Source organism: Haemaphysalis longicornis, unplaced genomic scaffold, assembly GCF_048455015.1.
Source record: "Haemaphysalis longicornis isolate Haplotype H1 unplaced genomic scaffold, Haemaphysalis longicornis Haplotype H1 scaffold_6, whole genome shotgun sequence".
Lineage (NCBI taxonomy): Eukaryota > Metazoa > Arthropoda > Arachnida > Ixodida > Ixodidae > Haemaphysalis > Haemaphysalis longicornis.
In genome coordinates, this window is record NW_027526407.1 from 55,003,482 (window position 1) to 55,026,043 (window position 22,562).

At 50.4% G+C, this 22,562-nt stretch overlaps 1 protein-coding gene across 1 annotated transcript in view; it reads left to right on the plus strand.

Annotated features, from left to right (window-relative positions):
- Positions 1 to 7,039: 7,039 nt before the first annotated feature.
- Cn (Kynurenine 3-monooxygenase cn) overlaps positions 7,040 to 22,562 on the plus strand; it is a 36,775-nt gene continuing 21,252 nt past the window's right edge. Inside the window, exon 1 of the mRNA XM_077674396.1 lies at positions 7,040 to 7,310. Coding sequence (XP_077530522.1) covers positions 7,266 to 7,310 — 45 coding nt within the window. The 5' untranslated portion in view covers positions 7,040 to 7,265. The remainder of the gene's footprint in view (positions 7,311 to 22,562) is intronic.

Genomic DNA, 22,562 nt, shown 5'->3' on the forward strand with positions numbered 1-22,562 from the left:
TAGACCCCGAATCTAGACGAGAAGCTTCAGCGTGTTTCCAGTGCCAGTTACGACCGAACAACGACCCGACCGATCGACAACGAACTACTGACTGCTGGTACTGTAGCGCGGCACCGACGGGAGCAGCAGCGCGGGGGTGAGCAGAGACATTCTATCCTTATTAAACTGTTGACTGATGCCATCTCTCGTGCTCACCTGTCGCTCTCCAATCCAAAGGGGACCCGTTAATGTGTAACGGCTTGCCGCCTAGCAAGACCATCACAGCTGCGGAACAGGAGTTCATCGCCGCTGAATAAGTTCGACGGCCATTCGCAAACCCACGCACGAAGCGGACCGCTCCCCAGGCCAAAAAGCGACATTTTTCTGCTTGTCGTCTTTGTGCTAATCGTGCTGCGATAGGAAGGTTGCGTTGCGCGACACGTCTGAGCCCCCCCTCTCCCCCAAACTCCTTCAAAGGCGGCGCGTGTCCTAACCGCCGCGTGCTTTCTCGTCTGCGCGGGTAACCTACAGGATTTTGGCCCGTAAGCCGTGGCGGCTAACTGTTTGGCAGATGTCTGTGAGTGACAGCTGCCGGCGCCGACATTGAGCCCTCCCATATTGCAGGTGGAGAACTTTACAATAAAACTAAAACATTACTGGATTAATAAAATATTCTTCTTGTAACAAAATACTATTCTGTACCATTGCGTGTACAGGTCGACACGGCACTTCGATTAATTGTGAATCTGTGGTGAACCGGCAATGAAACCATACTAACTTTTACGTCTGATAAAATCCGTTACATAATACTAGACATCCGGAAAGCGTAAAGTTATGTATAATCTATCACTGATATATAATCTATAACATGGGCTTCAAAAATTTTAGCATATTAAAGCGGAATCATTATCATCATCATCATCATCATCATCAGGGCCCCAAGGATGCAGTAGCCCCGGGCCCCATAGTTTCCTAATCCGCCACTGCTCTGGACCACATCTTGGGGACATGTCCGGGTCTTGAGTCCGCACGCGTTCGCCACCAGAGGGCCCTCGGGTATCACCCAGGACCATTGGCGGATCCAGAGGGGGTATCCGGATGTCCTGATCCCATTTAAATTTTTAAATTTATACCCCGAAGGAGATATGACCCCTCAGGTCGTAGAAAAAACTCCCACCTCCCCTCGCGGGAACCCCTGTGTAGATGCGACGCATAGGGGGTTTACGTTGCAGCGTTGGACAGCGGAGGAACGGCGCTGGAACGATGGAGCGGAGCGGCGCAGGCCCCGCGTTTTATAGCGCGCATAACGGTGAGGGGACGCGCCGGCGCCAGTGCGTCTGCCGCGGCTATGACGCAACACAATCCACTTTAATCTAATCCAAGCCAAGCCAATCCAATCGAATCCAATCCAATGCCCCGCGCGAGAGAGTGTTCGCTATCGGAGAGGAGAGGGGGTGAGCGGCGGAGAGCGCAGCTCACGCGGTGAGGAGAATGGGGGAGGGGCGGACGCCGACAACAACGCCGACGCCGGATGCAGGGACAAGGCGAGTGAATGAGATGCAGTCGCATCTAAAAAGTACAGTAATCCCTCGTTAGAAGGGGCGATCGCTCCCCCTCCTCCCCTCCCCCCCCCCCCCCCAAAGAGGTCCTCAGTTTTTCTTTCTTTTTTTTTTAAGCATCTCACTTGTGAGGTCGCAAACGTGTTGCGACCGTCAGAAATGCGGGCTCGAGCCAGCCATTGCACCGCCTAAGGGGGGCCAAAAACCACTGTGCCGCTAGTTATTTGTGCGCAAGCGGGTTGCTCCGCATACGCGCACAGCCGGCATGGTTATCACCTCCTCCGCAGAACTGGTGCAAGGAGGAAAGCGGTTCTTTATTCGCCCCCCCCCCTACTAAATCTTACGTAAACTACATTTCTAACCGTCTTGTGTATGTTTGCAGCAACACGAAGCACATTTTCAAGGCAATTCGCAAATTGTTTAATGCGTAATTTGCTATTATAAGTTATAGCGTATAGTTTCACGTTCATCTAACTGACAATACATCAAATAAAAAATACAAAATCATTACAAATAACTCGTACAATATAAATTACAGCGTTTTTCGTCCAGGGCAGTCCCAACGTCAAGCCCAGAGGACGAGAGAACGCTCGCGAATGGTGGGACCAAGTTGTGACCGTGCACCGGAATATACACAAAGTGTAAAGTAAAAGACACTCCCTTGATGAGCGCGTTTCGAAGTCCGCGTCTCGTCCCACCCTGGAAAACCGCTCATTCCGCCCGTGGGCGTACCAGCCCGCCTGGAGGTCCTACTCTTCCAAGCCACAAAACGCTTAAAACGGTGTCAGGTCGGCGAGTCGAGTGGACGCCGTGCGTGCTGAAGTATCGGGGTTGGCCCGATGTCTCGACGCTGACCGGCGCTCGCCGTGCAGCTTGCGTGCCTTGTGTCCTGCTGGGATGATTCGCGGCAGCTGCTGATGCGACAGGCCGCGATTGTGCGGTGAACCATAAACCCAGACGCCGGGCGCGTAGACAGGAGCGGCGACCGTTGGGGCAGCCGCTGTCTCCGCGTCCCCGGGTGACGGCCTCGGTCTCTCCCGGCTGGTGCCCTCACCGACATGCGGTAAGGGTCGTCTGGCCGTTGGAGGGCTGAGCAGCGCCACGGAAGCTGGCCGAGGGATGTGACTCCGGTGAGACGGGCCGCAGAGGCGGCAGCCAAGTCGGTATCTTGCTGCAGGGTGTGCGCTGCGAAGATGTCTTCCGCGGTAGACGGCACTGAGTCGCACGGCCGCCGTGCGGCTCTTCGTCGTCCTCCGCAGCCGCTGCCGACGGCGGAGTTCCCGGCAGCAGGCGTGCTCCTCCGGGGTGGCCGGGGGCTAAGCCTTCGGTGCTGGGAGACCGCGATCCACTGGCTGGCCGAATGGGTTCCAGCCGTGTCGGCGGCCGTTGACGACCCGACGCCGATGCTGGACGTGCGCCGCCATTCGGTGTCGTCGTGAGCTGCGGATGCTGCGCCGAATGGGTGGCAGGAACGCACAACGGCCAGAGACGCAGCCGGGGTGGCCGGGGCTGCGTGCAAGACTCGCCAGCGTTCCTGCGCTGCTCCACAGTGAGCCAATTGCCAGCTATCGATGGTGAGGAAGACGTCGACGCAGCCGGAGTTGACGTGGCCCAGTCGGGCGCTGCCAGCCCATGCGCTCGTGGTCTCGTGCTGGGCGCCGCTGCTTCGTCGTCCTCTTGTGGCAACAACGTACGGCCATTAGGGAATTTTGATGTTGAGGGTTGCCCTCTGATTTGCGACAATATTTCCAATGTTGTAAAAATCGGCATAGCGTATCACTCCGCCTAAGCGACAGACCCGGATGTGAACGGGCTCACGCGTTTTGAAAGGAGATTGCGTGATATCGTGCGCACAGTGGCAACCTCCGTAAAGGCGTAGTATTAACTGTATGGTAAAGGCATTCCTCCTCCTCCCCTCCGTTGCCTCTGGGCTTGATCACTTTTTAAGCGTCATCACCTTTTTAGTGCTGGTATTAAACGGAGAGTGTAAAACATAGGTAAATTTGTTTCTTTTTCATTTTTTTGGTAAGATGGCACGTCATCACCCCGCTACAACGGGATACCTTATCAACCATAATCATCATCATCGTTGCCGTTCTTAATTTGTTCCCGAGTATAGTGTAGTCCTCGCCTAAGCCACAAACAGACATTTTTCGTGCCTTTATTGGTTACACCATCTTTACTGGTTACACCGTACCTTAACACAAGTAAAACGGAGCTGTCTAAAATCAACTGCCTCATACGAAAAATATACAAAACGGCGCTTTTACTCCCTCAAAGTACTTCCACTGCCAAATTGGAACGCCTCGGCATTTACAACACAGCTGAAGAGCTCATAGAAGCCCATTCTGCCTGTCAACTTCCCCGCCTTTCTACTACTTCTACTGGCAGATACATCCTAGAGTCGCTCGGGGTTCATGCACCGATTGTTACTGACCCCAGAGTATACATTCCATCCGACTTGCACAATATCCTGCTTGTGCGGCCGATTCCCCGCAATATGCATCCGGAGCACAACATTAAATGCCGTGAACATTGCGCACGCGTTCTAGCCCGTAAATACCCCATGGGCCAGTCCACCGCCTATGTGGACGAACACAACGCCTACGCAGTCACCGCCATCTTTGATCCAAAAGCAACCTCTTACCATTCACTCACTATCCGAACGCGCTCCCCTGCCACTGCGGACTCGCTCGTCGGCCTGCCCCAACAATTGTTATCTCCGATTCGAAAACGGCCATTCGAAATTTCGCCCAGGGGATTATTTCCCCGCAGGCTCTCAAAATTCTCCTTCAAAATGCTCCCACTTCCCACGCGGAGTTGATTTGGAACCGTGCCCATGCGGGGCTGGAAGGAAACGAAGCGGCTAGCCTTGCAGCTCGAGAGCTAACCCACCGAGCTGGGCCAGGTCGCACCCCTTCCCATGAACCCGCGACAGCCTTCTGACTTTCCAGGAAATTACCTGCCACTACCGCCTCTCTCGCCGGCGCTACCCTCCACCCCACCCCATTGGTCACTCTCTACCACCGAGGGACGGTACTGGCGCCTTCTCCAAACCAACACCCTCCCCTGTCGCGTGTTGCGACCGGGCGACGCGCCGGTCGACCACCCCGTGAATCGGCCCGCCACGGCTTGTCAGAGGAGCCGACAAGACGCGGCGGCGACCCCTGATTGACAGCGGCTTTTGAGCGGTGTTGAGTGTTGTTGCCCCAAAGGGATTAAGGAGCCGCCCCTCTTTCCCCTGCCTAAGCAACTGAACGCGTGTGCGCGTGAAAGCCCAGACGGCGACGACCGGACAATGGGACCCCAGTGGCGGCGGGGGCAGAGCGAAGAAGGCAGTGGCAATTGTCAAGCCATTAACTCTTCCCGGAGTGATTCCACGAACCTTGATAATCTGTGCTGTTAGGCTCCCTGGGAAGTACGTGAGAGAAGAACCCCCCCGTGGGAACGCAGCGCGCGGATAACACCAAAAGGATACACGGCGCCCGCGCTTCTTCCGCTCTTCCCCTCCTAACGAGTGGCAAGGGTGTGTGTGTGTGTGCGTGTTGTGCATCTATCGACATACATGAAAAGCGTGTCCCTCTCCGAGGGCGGTGCTTCACAGCGAGGAACACATCACCATTGGTCCACATTGTTTTGTATGGTGATCCCCAACCTAGGGAACTAGGGATCGGGGGTCAACAAAAAGGGCGTGCTGCGGCTCGCCAGCAGACTGTCTTCATCTCGACAACTCACTGTAAAAATGTAAATAAACCCGTTGAGTTTGCTCTAAGCTCTCCCCTAGTCCTGGCTCGACGGCGACCGGCCCCGCTACCAGCAGACTGCGGTCGCTACAACTCGCAACACGCGCCATACTACACGCAATTTATCTATCTGTATTTCCCTCTCCCCAATGTCCCGACTGTGGACCCCACAACACAGTTGCTCATATCATTTGACAATGCCCTCAAAACTCATCCCCTCTCATCTCTTGTGTGGAGCAGTGGAAGGCGGCGTTAGGCAGCTCGATTCCGCGGGTCCAGCAAGGACTCGCTGAACGAGCAGTCTGGCGCCCTCCAAGCGATGGTCACCACTCGTCGTTGACCCAACGGCTCCAGAATAAAGTTCTTTCTCTCTAGCGCGCGCGCCTTTATACCCATCGAAAAAAAAAAAAACGTTTTCAGAGTTTTCGGAAAATGGCGCGTGCGCGCGGCGCGGGAGCCACCTCGTTCTGATTCGGAAGAACGCGTTACACGTGGCCAGCGTGGACGGTTGCAGACAATGACTCACATGGGTGCGTGAAGCATTGAGATCTCAAGGCGTGAGATCTCAAGCACTGGATATGGGGGCCCCAGCACCGGTTTCTTCTTGAATTTTCGCGTGTTTCGGGTACAGTGTTGCACCTGCGAAAACATTTTCTTATGCCGTAAGGCAATCTGACACACACACACAAAAAAAGAAAACAGCTTCACATCACGACGGCATCTTGCATGCGCTCCTCTCCAGATATGCATGAAGCGCACGACGCCGCCAGTGGCTTGTTGGCGCCAAATTTAAACCACCCGGGGCTCCGCAATGCGCAACCAGTGCTCCGGCGCTCAGGCGTTTTTTTTTTTTTTTGTTTTTTTTTTCTGTTTTAGTCTCCACTCGAGAAAGTGGCGTGATTGTTGGCGGTATGTATCAACGGGCGTAGTATCTATATCGACTTTTATATCGACAAGCGCTGCTGACTTGATCAGTCCACGAGTCGTGTCACGTGGTCTTCGCAGCGCGTATGCGACACTGCTCGTCCTCCTCTGTCCGTTTTCGTCGCAAACCGTTGAGAGCGTAAGAAAGGGAAAGCGCGCGTGTCCGCTTTGACCGGGTAACGAATGATTACCGCTAGACCACCGCGGATAGAGAGATAAGGGCCGTTCGTGGACGCATGCATATCTGCATTTATCAGCTAAGTACTTCTGAGGACGTGCCCGCCTCGCGCACGATTCGTAGCGGGCGAAAATACAAAAAAAAAACTTAGTGAATTGTATTATCAGTATCTCTCTCTCTCTCTCTCTCTCTCTCTCTCTCTGCACTATCTCACTCGATCGCCGCATCACAAGAATATTCTGTACAGCTACACAAAACCTCGGCTTCTGGTTTTTTTTTTTTTTTTTTATCACGCGCCCCTCTCTTTTCACGCTTTATTCACTCTTTAATTCTACGTACCCCAAAACTTCATTATTGACATCAGAGGTACCCCACAGGCTTCATTAGGGATATCATGCAGTCATAGATCGCGGAACATAGCTCCTTGAGAACGCCAAGGACGCCGACAGCGCTGAGCAACCCGCTTGACCCGCTGTCGCGAATATCTCTTCCATTTCCAGCTCGTTATTCCATTTTTCTCGCCCGGTGTACGCACCTAAATACAGCTGGGTGCAGTCAAGCGAGAAAAAAAAGAACGGAGGTGCAAGCCAACTTGCGTGTCCGCCGCTTTTGCACGGTAAGGGGGCAATAAACCGCACTCCTCCGTCAAGGCACTCCGTCGTACGTTTACGAAACCGCCTCTCCGTTCCCGTCCGAGCCCGGCGGCGCGCCGCCGACGGGTTGGCGGTTTTACAAGCAGCGCGGCCGCAATTGAGCCATGCGCGAGGCCACCTATCGCCGTGTCGTCGGCTCGGATAAGCCGGCAGAGGCGAGCTTCCCGTAGCGGCGGCGGCGGCGGCTGGCGGTTGTTCAACGGCGAGCTGCAGAGGACGACAGCGCGTAATGGCAGCCACGGAGGATTCTCTCGCAGTCGTCGGAGGGGGTCTGGTATGTACGCGCACGTGCGCTCGAGTGCCTCACAATACTCTCATTGGACTATCAAAACGCGCTCTCTTGCATTGTTTAGCCGGGTAGTGAAAGCGTTCAGGAAGGAGCTTACTGCGGACAGCTGCGCACATGGCTCGCTCGTATGCGTTCTTATAGGTGGAAAATAAACGCCGGAAGTTTTGTAGCTTGAAGGGAGCGCACATCTAACGCGCACAGAGAGTGCAATACAGGCGGGGAATAAAATTGCAGATGAATAGGAATGTGGTTCTTATCTCTAAGTGTGACCCCTTGCACGAATTCTTTTCATGATCCCTTGGGTCGATATTTAAGAGAGCCCCCAAGTTTCTGCCCCTTATGCCATTACCGGAATCACAAATCGTTTGTACACCAGGTTTTTTTAGTGACAAGGGTAGCTTACTACTGGTAATATCAGAATGCTTACAGAATGCAGCCCACTCCATACTTATTGTTCGTTTAATTCCATTTCCTTATTTGGATCAATTCTAATAACTAGCCCAAAATGGGTATAATCACTCACTTGTTCCAGTATCCCGTTACCTATTTAGAAGGCGCGTCGCTTCGCGTGCCTACTAAACACAACTTCTGATTTTTTGGACGTTCATTCTTAACCCTGCATTTAAACTTCTCGCGTGAAACTCGGGTGCGGGAGGAGTGGTCGAGTTCGTTGCGCACAAACACTACGCGCCACTCTCTAGCACTTCCGCTTATGCGAGGCGAAAGGGACAAATTTGCAAGGGTGGAGTGCGAAATACAACAGAATTGGATATTCCCGCGAGCAGGCAGGTATATTCGGTAGCTTGACGGTGGCGGTTTCAAGCAAAATGGAGAGACGAGCTAGTTTGTGAACATCCATGAGTGAAACTTAAGCGCAAACAGACACAGAGACGAGCTGGTGTCGTTTCCCTGTCTCGTCCCTGTGTCTGTTTGCACTTAAGTTTCACTCATGGTTTCAAGCAGCGAAGTCTCACCCCAAAAGTTGATTTATTGTGGGGTTTAACCTGTGCTACGAGGCGCGCCGTAGTGGACGGCTCCGGATTAATTGTGACCACCTGGTCATCTTTAACGTGCGCCTAAATCTAAACACACTGGCGTTTTCGTCTCCATCAGAAAAGCAGCCACCGTGGCCAGGATCGAACCCACGACCTTGGGCTCAGCAGCGCAACGCCATAGCCACTAAGCCACCGCGGCGGGCTTCACCCCAAAAGTTTCCGTCCAGAGCAGACGGCTGTGGCCCTCGGGTACCGTCCCGTCCCAATCCCTCAACGAAATCCCGAGCGCACAGTTATGTCTTATGTGGAAACCGTGACGGAATTGCGATGCTTGCTCAAAGGATATTGAAGCGAAGTAAAGAAGACTGTACGCGTAGCACGTAATACTTGCTATTTGGAACGACGACGAGCACACAGCACGATATCGAAGTGCTGGTAATTAAAGCTAACGGAAATGTTTCATATCTTTCTTGAATTATACCCGTTGGCACACGCACACGAAAAATGACGCTAAGTGCTTAATGCCTTAGGTTTTAATGTCATTAATTCGCTGCTACACGCAAAAATCTAATGACATTCGCTCTAACGTCATTTTCGGTTTAAGGAGTTCCGCACAACTCATTTACGTTCACGAACGCCTTAAATCTGCCTATACTCCCGAACGCGATGAGCACCAAATGAAACCAACGAAACTCTCAGCACCAGAGTGTTGACGCGGAAACAAAGCTGAACTTTGAAATAAGGTGGTTTTTTGTGCGCTCTTGGTGGCGAAGTTTTGAAGATTAAGTTTACTAAAACCGCAGCAAAAGGCAAAACATCGTGTTTTTTACGGATTTTACGGATTTGGCTACCGCTGAACGGCGACGGCAGCTGCTGAAGCCACTTTTTGAAACGGCTCACACCATTTTTAAGAAAACACTATTTCTCATAAGGTTTTCTTTTACAAAAAACATTTTTAACTCTTGTAATACGTTTTTCTCTTCGTTAAGGGCTTCTAAAATATGAGTGAATTTCTCTTTTTTGGTCATGATCGCCATCATGCCTAATACTTAGTGCCTTTGCGTTTTCGCGTGTATCACGGCCCGCCCAATTAATGTAATTTGGTATTTTAAGGCCTTAAACACTTAATGTCATTTTTGGTGTACGTGTGGTGTACCATAACGGAAAGGAACAACCAGCAGTATAGTTTATTTCAGCGTGCATTTTTTTAGTCGGCGATACCTCCAGCTTTAGTATACAGGATGCCACAACTATTTTAGAGAAGGTGACACCGCACGTGTCAAATACAGGGAATAAAAGCGGCAGAAAACAGGACCAGGCGTAGAGCGCGTGTTTCCTGTTCAAACGAATGTGTCAAACTTGGCAGTTTGAGGAAGTGCTGTGAGCATAACAGTTGAAAGTGAACGCTGCCATATCACTGAAGCCGATAAGCACGGCATGATTTTGAAGCCACGTGCAGTGGCTTGACGTATACGGTGCGACGTCAACCCCAGTAATTACCCGACCCGGAACGCCTTTTTTGAGCTGATATATCACTCACGAGCAAACGGAGCTCTCGTTAAACAGAACTCTTTATAAGCGGGGCAGACTGCACTCGCGTGTGGTGACATTGTGTGTATGTTATTTTAGGACTAAGTGGGGTGTGATGACTTTGAGAGTTTCTGATGTTGTATTGGGGACGATTAGGCGGAGCAATTGCCGGCAGCTATGCAAGGCTAAGTCCACCTCATTCAGCAATACTTACTACTACTACTACTACTACTACTACTACTACTCGTCAGCTGCAGTTCAACTTGAAGCGAGGGCGTGCTCGTGCTCGTTGTATTAGTGATAAACCACCCTTAACGCAACGTCTAATCAGGGAGGATAAGAAAAGGTTATTGTAACCGGTACCTTATCGGCTACCTGTTTCCTCACCGTGGTCGATACAGTCGATCGTATAGTGAAACACTTCAGCTAGGGAATTCGATCTTCATAGACGGTTCAATGTAGGTGGCGTGTTAGATTCCCGAGCGCTTCGGGACACAGCAAGCTACATATTCATTTAGAATAGAATCTTTAGACTGCTTTATTGCACTACTCACAGAAACTGAACGGAATTTCCTTTTCTTATTCTATTTCTTTTCTTTCTTCCTTTTTCCTCTACCCTGCTATCCATCGGGACTTGTATATCCTCCCTTCCCCCTTTCCCCGCTGAGTGGCATGTCGGTTTCGAAATTTTGGCAAATATCTCGGCTGGCTCCCACTTTTAATAAACAGCTCTCTCTCTCTAGCTCTCTCTGTCTGTCTCTCCCTATCTATCTATCTATCTATCTATCTATCTATCTATCTATCTATCTATCTATCTATCTATCTATCTATCTATCTATCTATCTATCTATCTATCTATCTATCTATCTATCTATCTATCTATCTATCTATCTATCTATCTATCTGTCTGTCTGTCTCTCTGTCTCTCTGTCTGTCTGTCTGTCTGTCTGTCTGTCTGTCTGTCTGTCTGTCTGTCTCAACTGCAGCTTCTTCGATTAACAAAATTTAACTGACGCTCATGAAACCAAAATTAAATTTAACAAGGGTCGCCTAACGGATGTTATTTCATTAGTGCTCCGGTGTTCACCCAGATATCCGGTCCCTTCCCAATTGGGTGTTCCATTAAAGATTTAGTATAACGTATGGGTCCTGTGTGCATGGCGTTTCCTAGCTGCAGGACAATAGTGTATTCGGTTAAGTCCTGAACAGGCAACAGCATACCAATTCACCCGTGATCAGCGTAAATACCAAGGTTCAAAGCGAGCGTTGCGGCCAGAACTGTGCCACGCGCTCCCGACTCCTCCAAGGCGTTCATCTTACGGTTTACGTAAGGCCATATAAAAGTTATAGCGACAATAAGAAGCTTGACAGGAAGCCTTGGCGACCGTTTCTGTTTTGTTATTATTTCTTTGTGACCGGCTCGTCTTGCATCAGCTATCTTGCCGGCGTGTTGCTTACGCAAGATCAGGAAGAAAAACCGGTGTGCTGTATAACGACGGCCTTTCGCAAGGGCGTGTGTAAAATAAATATGTGGTTTGAAAGATACGGAGGGAGGGGATAACAGTTGTGACCACGTGTGCACCCCCCTCTCCCTTAGTGATGATGGATCGGCCGTCCAGACGATGAAGTTGTACAAGAGATTGAAAAGACGATGCGTCCGCTCTTCCCGTATCACCTGTTCTGCATCTGCGTTCTCTTTTAAACTACGTTTAACCCACATTGAGCCCATGGATAGCAAGAAAAAGCGCCAGGCTGCATTGACAGGCGCAATGCGTTGTGGAAATATGAGGACACGTGTGCACTCGAACTGAAGGCATTTAGTAAGTGAACATTTTAGTCGTCAGATTAATCATAGAAATATGATTAGCGTAGCTGGACCGGTACGGGAAAAGCGTCAGAAGTCTTCGATCGGAGTGCGTAGCCTAACAAAACCAATACTGATCGTCTGAGTAAACCAGTTGCCCACCTGATCCTCAAAATAAATAAAAAAAATCACGCGTTCCTCCGTGAAACGACGACGATGGTTGAACGCGAAGCTTTCTTTTTTGACGGATTGTTTGGTTGTCGTCCAAGTTTTCCAAACCGCTTCGACAAGTGGAAACATGGTTGCGCAAAAAAAGGAATGTCTATTCCTGAAACCTGAAACCATTGATCATTATTTCGTCTTGTGCTGGGATGCGGTGTTTTTCTGGAATGTTTTGCAACGAACTGTTAAAAGGGACATTACCCCTAGTGCAATTCGGTTCTTGCCTTTTTCGAGATGCTACAGCAGTGCACGGCCGTGATATATTTGTTGTGATGGGATCATACAGCTTGTGAAAGCACCGCATGACTGACAGGCACGCGGAACCCCCTCGCTCAACGAAGTCCATTTTTGGGGAGCAGGCGGCGTTGGTGCGGAGAATTAATGGGGCGCAAAGTGACCCGTCAGAATGGCTGCATCTTTCGGACGCGTGCGTCTGCTTGCCCGAGTTTTGTCGGACGGCTTATTTTAGCTGCAGTGATGTGTGTCTTCTTGGATGACTGATAGCTTTTAAGATTAAGCGCAGTTTTCCAAGCAGTAAAGAAAATAATGTCGAAATGGAGTAATCGCACAGACGCCGACTTCAAAACAAGGTTCGATTCCGGCCACCGCAGGCGTTTTTTTTTTTTCACTTCGACGTTTTCGCGTTACATACGCCATCAGTAAGCACGATCGTAACTTAATAATGAGGATGAGTTGTAACATCGTTTATTCTTAACTAGAAAACTTAAAGAGAATGAATTTTAATATTGTTTATTGTTAACTAAAAAACCTAAAGTTGAAAAGTTTCCCGGGGGTAGTAAACCCGGCAAGGACCAATTGATCGGTCAACCTAGTGTCACTAAATACGGTTAGTGACACTAGGTCAACCTATGTTACAAGCACAGAGCCTACTTTATCAGTAGAAGGTGACCGCGAATGCCAACATTTTTGCGACGCTGCGGACTCGGGTTTCATATATACACTAACTCCCATCGATGAAGCTTTGTAAATGTAATGTGCGCCATTAGTGCTACCAAAATAGCGTTCTTTTCTTTACCAACACTACACCTACACTACACCTACACTACACCTACACTACACCTACACTACACTGTGCAGACGGGTTGAGTAAGGTCAAGGTTTGCCTCGGTCTGCGAACGGCAGGCGAATTCTTCCACTCCCATTACGTGGTTTACGGGCGGGTTTCAAAGATCTGGGTGTATACGATTAGGCCAACTTCCATTAGGCGACGGTTCAGCGACCCGATATATCATTTATATCTCGATGCGAGTAGATCTCAACCAAGATCGGCGACCCCGTAGTTGGCTGTCAAACGGCGACGAGCCTCCAGCCCACGAGGCGAGCAAAACAAGTGGTTTCGATGGATCGCGCAGATGGCGACACTGATGACAGGATGCGGTCGAAGACTCGCACCTGGCGGAACTGCTCGAGTGGAGATGTATTGCCGGAATAACACGCTGCGCTTGCCAAGCTTACTAAGCAGCTTAATAAGGGGTACGATTGCGCAGTTAATTCTGTCCCTGGTGCAGTCGGGATCGTATAAATCCGTCTCTTTCTTTTTCCCTGCATAGAAGATCGCTTCACAGCAGCTTTACGGCACAAAAGTAGCGCCGGTACTGATTCCCGCCATAATTTTGACAACAAAATGTTTTAATGCGAAAACATCACGGTCCATTGAGAAAAAAAAATGGCTCCAATTCACGCTGTCAATGTGGTTGGACTGCGAAGCTGTAAATGGCACCCACAACGATTACCCATGCGGCGTCACCTGAATTCACACACGCGGCTCTACAAAGATTGAAACCAGAGACTGCCATCCGTTTCCTGGGATTCTCCGGGGCGGTATCCCGAACTGCAGCGTCATCAGAAATAAAACGGAGAGGAGTGTCTTTCGAAGGGTGAGGAGGAGGGCTGCATGCATGGCTATGGTTTCATCTCTTTCACTGCCTCCCCCTCACTCTTGTCCCGTGTGTCGCCTCCAAAAAGCGCCCTCCCCCTCCTCAGACGCTGAATCCAAACCACCGTCTGTCTCCCCATCTCCACGTGTGGGCGTAGCTTAGTCGGCAAAAGGACGGGCTCTCGTTCCCCTGCTCCATTCGGACCCAAGTTCAATACCTGGCGGTGCCAGTAGTTTGTGTAGCTAGTAGTAGCCTGGGATGTATGTGCAGCCGTGGTAACCTGGGAGTTTTCTGCTGACGCGGAAACGAAAATTTTATTGACTGGTTAGAGGTTTACTGCTTCGCAGTAAAAATCCCGGGCCATCTCCACTAACGTGAAACCTGAGGAGGAGCAAAGCATGCAGCGTTAAGTGTATTCAAAGATTGTAAGTCTCTCACCGCAGGGCGCGCGCTGATTGGGCACTGCAGCAGCGCCGGTGGGAGGAGCAATCGCGCTTGCTGAGGCGGTGGCGCCCTCTCTTGCGTTGAACCGGATTTAAGTAATTAAATGAGAGACAGACTGGTCGTAAGTTGCCTTCGTGTCACACGTCGCAGCATGCTAAGAAGTATACCTTCAAGACTAAATTTAACAAATGTCTGTTATTAATGTAATTAAATCCTGATTATTCCTGTATTATAAATAAGTTTAAATTATGTTTACCGTGTTTTATGTTATGTTTAACGTGATTTACCGTGACGACAGGCGACGACGACGACAGGAGACACCCACAGCCCGAGCCCCTAAGGTTCTTCGCCCCTAAAAGGCGGGCGTCGGCGTCTGTAACAGCAAAATCGATCCTCGGGGCACGTTCTATAGCACGGGGTATTCCATAGCGCGAGATTAAACTAGACAGTAACGAGGGGTGGCCGTCCCCGCCGCGTATATGCGTTTCCTAGTCAGTACAGCCAGCCGTCGCCTGAGCTTGCTTATGGGGTTATATCACAGCATAAACGTACCTAAAGCATACAAAACCACTCGAACTGAAATATATAACAGCCAAAACGGACACCTGCAATGGTTGAAAACCCCGGTGTAGAAAAATATTCAACAGAAATAGCCGTAACCGACCTAAAGGGGAAAACCAGCAAAGACGTACGAGAAGCAGTAGCTGAAACTGACCAAAAGGCAACGCAAATACCCGAAATCCCATTTATGATGCATAAAAAGGTGTCGTAAATAGATTACATGCGTGATAGCAATTGTTAATATTCAAATATGACAAACCCTTGAAAAGGAAAAACAAAAGCGGTTACGGGATTTGAACCCGGGTCAGGATGTTCGCTTCGCAGGAGCGGAACTACGACACTACGAGAACAAGCGGTCATCCGCCGCGGTGGCTCAGTGGCTAAGGCGTTGCGCTGCTGATCACGAGGTCGCGGGCTCGATTCCCGGCCGCGGCTGCCGCTTTTCTGATGGAGGCGAAAAGCAAAAACGCCCGTGTGCACGAGATTTCGGCGCACGTTAAAGACCACCAGGTGGTCAAAATTACTCCGGCGCCCTCCACTACGGCGCGCCTCATCGCCTGCGTTGCGTCGGCGCGTTAAACCCTATAATCAATCAAGAACAAACGGTTCTGAGCGACTAAATTGAGGGCCACATGCACGTGGGCATAGCTTCAAACATGCCCCTAGATGGCGCCATGCGTCGCTTGGCTGTGCTGACTAGGAAAGGGAGCGGAAGAACGCAGCCAAACGAGCGAACAGACAGGCAGCTAAATGCAGCATCGTCGTCAACCCTCCCATTACACGACGGCAGGGAGCAGCAGCGGCGCAACGCGTAGGAGACAGACCGAAGACATTCGAAAGCGTACAAAGGCGGACCGCAAAGCAAAGCGTCTCAAGCGGCAAGATTGCAAAGCCCTTCGACAACGCGAGGCGTCTCAGTCGTCCAGCAGGGAATTCATGCTTTCACGTTCACAACCATAAGAAGTGATTAGGCGTCCTTGGGTTAAGAACGCGTGTTCAGGACATATTAGTAGAAATTAAGAAAAAGAAACGGGCGTGGGCAAGGCATGTAATGCGAAGGCGAGGTAACCGTTGGTCATTAAGGGTAACAGAGTGGACTCCTAGAGAAGGCAAGCGTGGCAGGGGGGCGGCAGAAAGTTACGTGGGCAGATGCGATCACGAAGTTTGCGGGGATGAATTGGTCGCAGTTAGCACACAGGATCGGGATAATTGGAGATCTGTAGGAGATGCCTTTGTCCTGCAGTGGGAGTAGACGGGCTGATGATGATGATGAGGTGTTCTCGGAATTTGTTAACAGCAGAGCTGTCTATAAGCTTATGGTTCCGCCGTCAAGTGTTACCAGAAAAAAAAAAAAACCTAACGCATGTGAGCGCGCGTCTTGTGAGGAGCGCCCGGCCTCGGCCAGACTCGCGCCACGTGAGAAGCTCGCAAAAAACAAAAAAACCTAGAAAGAATACTGAGCGCACGTGAGTGTGCGCCTCATGAGGAGCACCCGGCGTCGGCCAGCTCGACCTTCGAGAACACTCTGCCCAGCCTTCGTGGCGTGGTGTCTCGCGTGCTGTTCTCCTCGCCAGTTTACGTGCGTTCGCGCCTGAAGCCGAGTTCGCGAAACCGTTTGCCGCGGGTTCTAGCGCGTGCTAACGCCGACCACTTCGGGAGAGATGTGAAAGCGTATACGGACAAAACGATCCGTGCCTGCCGGTCATGGAGAACTTTCAGCGGCCAATTCGGAAATCCATGTGAGGTGCAACATCCGGGGTCTGCTGTTTCTCCTGGCCCCACGTACTATACTCGGTGACAACTTAACAACGGCACCGGAAGTTGCCGCTGTGCCTTATCACCCTAGCCGGATGTTTCTCCGCGCGGCGCAAGTACGGCGTTACTGGGAATATTTTCAACATGGCGTGAGCCGTTCCCGTGATTTTTTGGACTTAATATGCTTATAAACGACTCCAGTGACGACAAACAAACTGCGTGAGACAAGGCAGACGATATCACGTATTCATAGCAAACCCTTTCAAAACGCGCGCGCACTGACGTCACGGGTCCGGCGCTTTGGCGGAGTGATACACTACATGAGGTGGTGCCGTTCTTGAGTTGCTGATTTCTTTTTTTTTTTGAGGGGGGGGGGGGGGGGGGGGGCGAAGCACCTTAGGACCTCGCTTTGTCCGTGGCTTGTCCCTTTGCGTCCGTGTACACAGTGTTGCGCATGCGCGAGGAGCGTTGGATTGGATTGGTATTGGATTGGATTGGATTAAATTGAATTGTATCGGATTGGATTGGATTGGAATTGTATATACTGTACACACGCGTTGTCACTCATTTACACGCGCGAGTGGGCGATGCCACGGGTGATTTACGGTAAGAACGATCCCCAGTGCTTCGCCCACTCGTCATGATTCACTTGGTGGAGATACGTGAATTTTTTTTCTTTTGGCCCGCTCGTTAAACCTCATGTTCTTCATTTCCACAGCGCTCTTTTAGTGCAAAACCGAGCGTTAAAACGGTACTTCTACGAAGCATAAAACCCAGAATGCGATTATTCTTTTAGTATGCCTTACATACACGTTTTTCTACCGCCCACTGCACGCGCGCGAACATCCGCTCGGAATTAATGCACGAATTGCCCCTCGGCGCTTCCGGGAAACGTTGTTCTTTCCAAGTTGTTTGTCGCCCACGGTGAACATGACTTGTGAAACGCGATGTGGCGAGGAAAAGGCAGCTTTAATTCCACGTGCGAGTGGCAATCGGTATTGCAATGGGAAAAATAAAGCGGCTGCCGGGAAGTTCCCGTTGCGACAAAAGGGGATATTCCTCGCCTTGTTTTAGGAGCGGAGTGCCCAATGTCCGTCCGCGTCCGTGCGCATAGCGTTTACTATCGCAAAAAATCACGCAGGCAACGGCAGTATCCGAGCCTGTGTCTGGTAGACCAGACAGAGTTAGTGTCAGTCGTCTTACCCACTGGGCTACGACCGTCAGTTAGTATCCGAGAGTGAAACAGCTTACTCCCTCGCCTGTTACGGTGCGGAGTACCTTAGGACCTCTCAATTTCCGTCCACGTCCATCCGTGCGCACACCACCATCGAGCGAAAATCAAGCGAAATTCGATTTGAGCCATGAGTTGCAGTTTCAATTCGGGAAGAATCAAGGTGCAACTCACGGGTCAAATCGAATGACGGTCGGGACGCAAATCGGATGTCACTCGGGGCGCAACTTTGATGTCATTTCGAGTCCCCGAACTCCGCACACTCGCCATCATCCGCGGAGTGGAGATGCCCTAATTTTTTTTGTTTTGCTGGTGCTTTGAAGAACGTGACCAAAAACCTTCGGAAGAGGACAGAGCTGAACATTAGAGAGTGGAGAGTGTTAGCAGTCCGTCCATTCCGTTCGTTACGTTGTTACCGGGTTCACCGGGACCGGTCTGCGCCTGCGCGCGCGGAAGGGCGAGAAGAAACGGCGAGGAGGCGCGGACATGGCGAAGGCAGGCCGGCGGAGCTAATCCCCCTACCGTGACAAATGCCGAAGTGCCCTGACGGGTCCCGGTCAACACGCTAGCTACGGACGCGACGGAACGGACGGACTGCTAAAACTCTCTAGCAATACGTATGTTCCGTTGGTTACGTTGCTACCGGGCTGACCGGGACCCATCTGCGCCTGCGCGCGCGGAAGGACGAGGAGGCGCGGACATGGTGAAGGCAGGCCCGCGGAACTAATCCCCCTACCGTGACGAATGCCCGAGTGCCCAGACGGGTCCCGGTCAACACGCTAACTACGCACCGGACGGAACGGACGGACTGCTAAAACTCGCCGGTGCAGGCAGGTTTTAGTGGCGTTTTGATTGGCTGTTTGTGGGGTTCAATGCGCCGAAGTTACACCCAGCTGGGCTACGAGCCACGCCCCAACGGAGGGCTCCGGATGAATTTCAACCAAGGCGGTAAGTTGGGCGAGTTGGTTACTGACTGAGGAAATCATCATACTAGCGAACACTTAACAGCGACAAGGAAAAGAGGCGACGAAACACACGCTAACGTGTGTTTCGTCGCCTCTTTTCCTTGTCGCTGTTAAGTGTTCGCTAGAATTTCTACCACCTGGGGCATACTTTCTTTATAAGCGTATATTGTCAGAAACTCTATGACCTGGGGGTATTTAACGTGCGCCGGTAAGATGCATCTTAGCTGCATCTTACCGGTACTCACCTACGGGGCAGAAACTTGGAGGCTCACTAAGAGGACGACTCAGCGAGCAACGGAACGGAAGGTGATAGGTGGAGCGTTACGGGACGAGAATAGAGCGGAGTGGAGGTCAGGGAACAAACGCGTGTTAAGGACATATTAGTAGAAATTAAGAAGAAGGAATGGATGTGGGCACGGAATGTAATGCGAAGGCAAGATAACCCGTTGGTCATTAATTAAGGGTAACAGAGTGGATCCCTAGAGAAGGCAAGCGTGGCAGGGGGCGTCAGAAAGTTAGATGTGCAGATGAGATCAAGAAGTTTGCGGGGATAAACTGGTCACAGTTAGCACAGGACCGGGATAATTGGAGATTAATGGGAGAGGCCTTTGCCCAGCAGTGGGCGAAGATAGGCTGGTGATGATGAAGATGATGATGAAATTTCGACACGCCGGCGTTTTCCCTTTTCGCCTCCATTAGAAAAGCAGCCACCGCGGCCGGGATCAAACCCGCGCCCTCCTTGGGCTCGGCAGAACGGCGCATTAGCCACTGAGCCACCGCTGCGGGTGTTTTCATTGATTCATTGGTGGAAATACGTTCATTTCGTATATGTTCGTGCGGTACGTGGTCTCGTCAATTGTAAAAAGGAGGAAGGAAATTCATTAGCTACGCACGTGGCAAACAGGTCGTCATTATCATCATCATCGACCACTTCTACTTTGCCGCAATGCGTGGGACGACTGGCGATGACGGCGCCACCTGAAGGGGCATCACTTTCCGTAACGACGTGACTGATGGTGTCACAGCTATCGTAACGTCACTTCGTCTCTATGGAGGTCGCAGCAGACATCCGTGAATGGAGTGCTAAGGGCTGCCCTAGAAATTCCGGTTGTTTGAAAAATTAAGCGTCGTCAACGGTTGGAACTGAGCGGGCGCACGTGCGTTGCAAACGAAAGCGCTGCTTTGCCGCACGCCTTTGCTGTAGAAACCCATACGGTCGCCTCGAAGTTGAAAGGAAGAAAGCCAAAGTCCCTTTCAACGAACGAGAAAGGTGGTTGAAACGCGAAGCTTTGCGTGAAATTAAGTGGGCGTTTGCGATTGATTTGTTCTTTCAAAGTGAACAACGCTGTATTTTATCTTCTCGTTTTAAGTTCGCGCCACCTTTTGCCTACATGATGATTGGTTGAGTTTACTGGCGCGAGGACAGCAAGGGCTAGGGAGCGCTAAATAAACACTTTTTTTTTTCCTGCCGCTGAATAACATGTTTGGTGGAGAATGCGGCACCGTCTCCATTCTGGTCGCAGCTTCGCACCGACAGATGGATCCGGGCGCAGTTCCGAGTTTTGCCCATCTCGTCCACTTCGAGAGCGCGTTCTGATTGGCTGAGAGCAGACGACACTTACTAGCTGTGACGCAACTCTATCGAGGCGGGGCGTTGGTTTCTGTGCAGTGGTGAAAGCTAAAGGTCTCGCGAGTGCAACTACGACGCGTCTCTTAAAAAAAAAAAAAACGCTAAAAACAAGACGCACGTCACAGATGCGTTTTTGTGTCGTCCTTCATCCTATTTGCGCCCTGTTTTTAGCGCGATATCTTTTAGCCGTAAGGCTCCAACTAGACGCGTCTCGAAACGGACGTGAAATGAACATTTTTAAAACGGACACAACTCCTGGACCGAGGAGCGGTCCCGACCACAAATATCCTCACTTCAACTCTAATTAAAGCAGTCTCTCTCTCTCTCTCTCAACTCAGAATTCAGGCCCGGCGTAGCTACATACGGGGCCTAATAAAAGTATACAGGATCCGCTCAATCCGTGTGATTTCGTACAGGACGTAAATGGAATTTTTCAGTAGAGTGGTTACATCACTGTTAGATAAAGAATCCCAGTGATATGGTTACCGTCGTTCTGTCGCTGTCAGCAAAAGGCCTTGCCTTATCGCTGTACCGTGGCTATCAAGGCCAGGACGAGCGAGCGGTCGTCTGCGGGCCGACGTTTCCACCTGACGCAGCATAGGCTTGTAATGACGTGAGGTAGGCTGCTGGGAACTTGTCTTATCAACAGAAGCCCACGGTCGTGCATAAGCGTCCCTTTCGCCTCTCAGGAGGTGACCAAGGCGAGGCCTCTGAGCAGCCAATAAAAGCTTAACTCCATCGTACGAGGAAAGTAGCGGAAAAATCCAAAGGATGGCGAAGCCTGCAGTCATTTCTTAGTTCGTCGAGAACGCTTGCGAACATGAACGTATAAAAACAAGGGTTCCAGAGTCTGTATAGAAGTTACTGCGTAGAGCCTTATCTTTATCTTTATCTTTATCTTAAGCCTCGTTACGTCCACAGCAGGACGAGGTCCACTCCGAAAGATCTGCAGCCACGCCTATCGAGTGCTTGTAGGCCGATAGTGTGATTGTATATAATTGGGAGGTTTTATCAAATGTACTCAATTAGGGTTGCTAAATCCTTAGCTGGTTGTTTGTGTCCCAGGGAGCCTCACCTAGCATGGTTGAACATATCTAGTACAGCCTCCCGTGGTATCCGGCGGCGTTATGTACCGGACCGGGCAGCACTTCGAACCTGGAATAGCGCTCTAGAGGTGTAGCATGGAAAATCCGCCCCAAAGCGTAGAACTAGAAAGCAGCAAATATAAGTACAACGAAAAAAGTGAGCCATCATTAAGAACGAGAGGGAAATACATGTTGGCATACATAGTTTAGTATTAGCAGTTGGTTTGAAGTAAATTCGATGTAGATACATTAAGTATTCCAAGCCATGATGGCACAAAATGGTAGCATAATTTTAAGGTGCAGGAAGCCAAGAAGCATCAGTAGTTACTCAACGGAACAAGTGCGCCACCGCAGTTACTTACAACAAAAAATATTAGCACGTCGTTAAATCGTGCCGAATAGCCGGCGATGATTTTACTTTGAGAGAGAGGCTACTTTACAATGAAGCTTTTTTTATTTGTTATGATGTTATGACATTAGGTAATAAGATGTTATTAGCTGCAAACGTAAATTAGCTGGAAACGTAAACCTTAAATATTTTACACAGTAAAAGATTTAAGACTGACAAAATTGTGGGAAATGCAACAGATCGATGAGTAACTTGAAAAAGAAGAATCCGAAATTTCGTGAAATACGTGTATTCATACTACTATGACCTAGTAGAAGCACGCGATAATGTGAGCTGCGTACGATACTGAAAAGGGAAAATTTGACAACCATTTTATTTTTTCTCAAGCTGAAGGTAAGTTTGCTCCAAATAATAGTTTTGTTGCCAAGTTGTTGGTCGTTGCTGTTAAATGTGAAGCGAAAGGCTCGTTTTTTATGGGAGAAACACTTAGGACATTGCTTTGTCCGGGGCTTGGCATCCGTGTACACAGTGTTGCGCACGCGCGAGGAGCATTGGATTGGATTGAAATGGATTGAATTGGATTAAATTGAATTTTATGGGATTGGATTGGATTGGAATAGTATATACTGTACGCACGCGTTGTCGGCGTTGTCACTCATTTACCAGCGCGAGTGGACAATGCCACGGGGGATTTACGGTAAGAACGATCCTCATGGCAGTGCTTCGCACACTCGCCATGATTCACTTCGTGGAGATGCGTGAATTTTT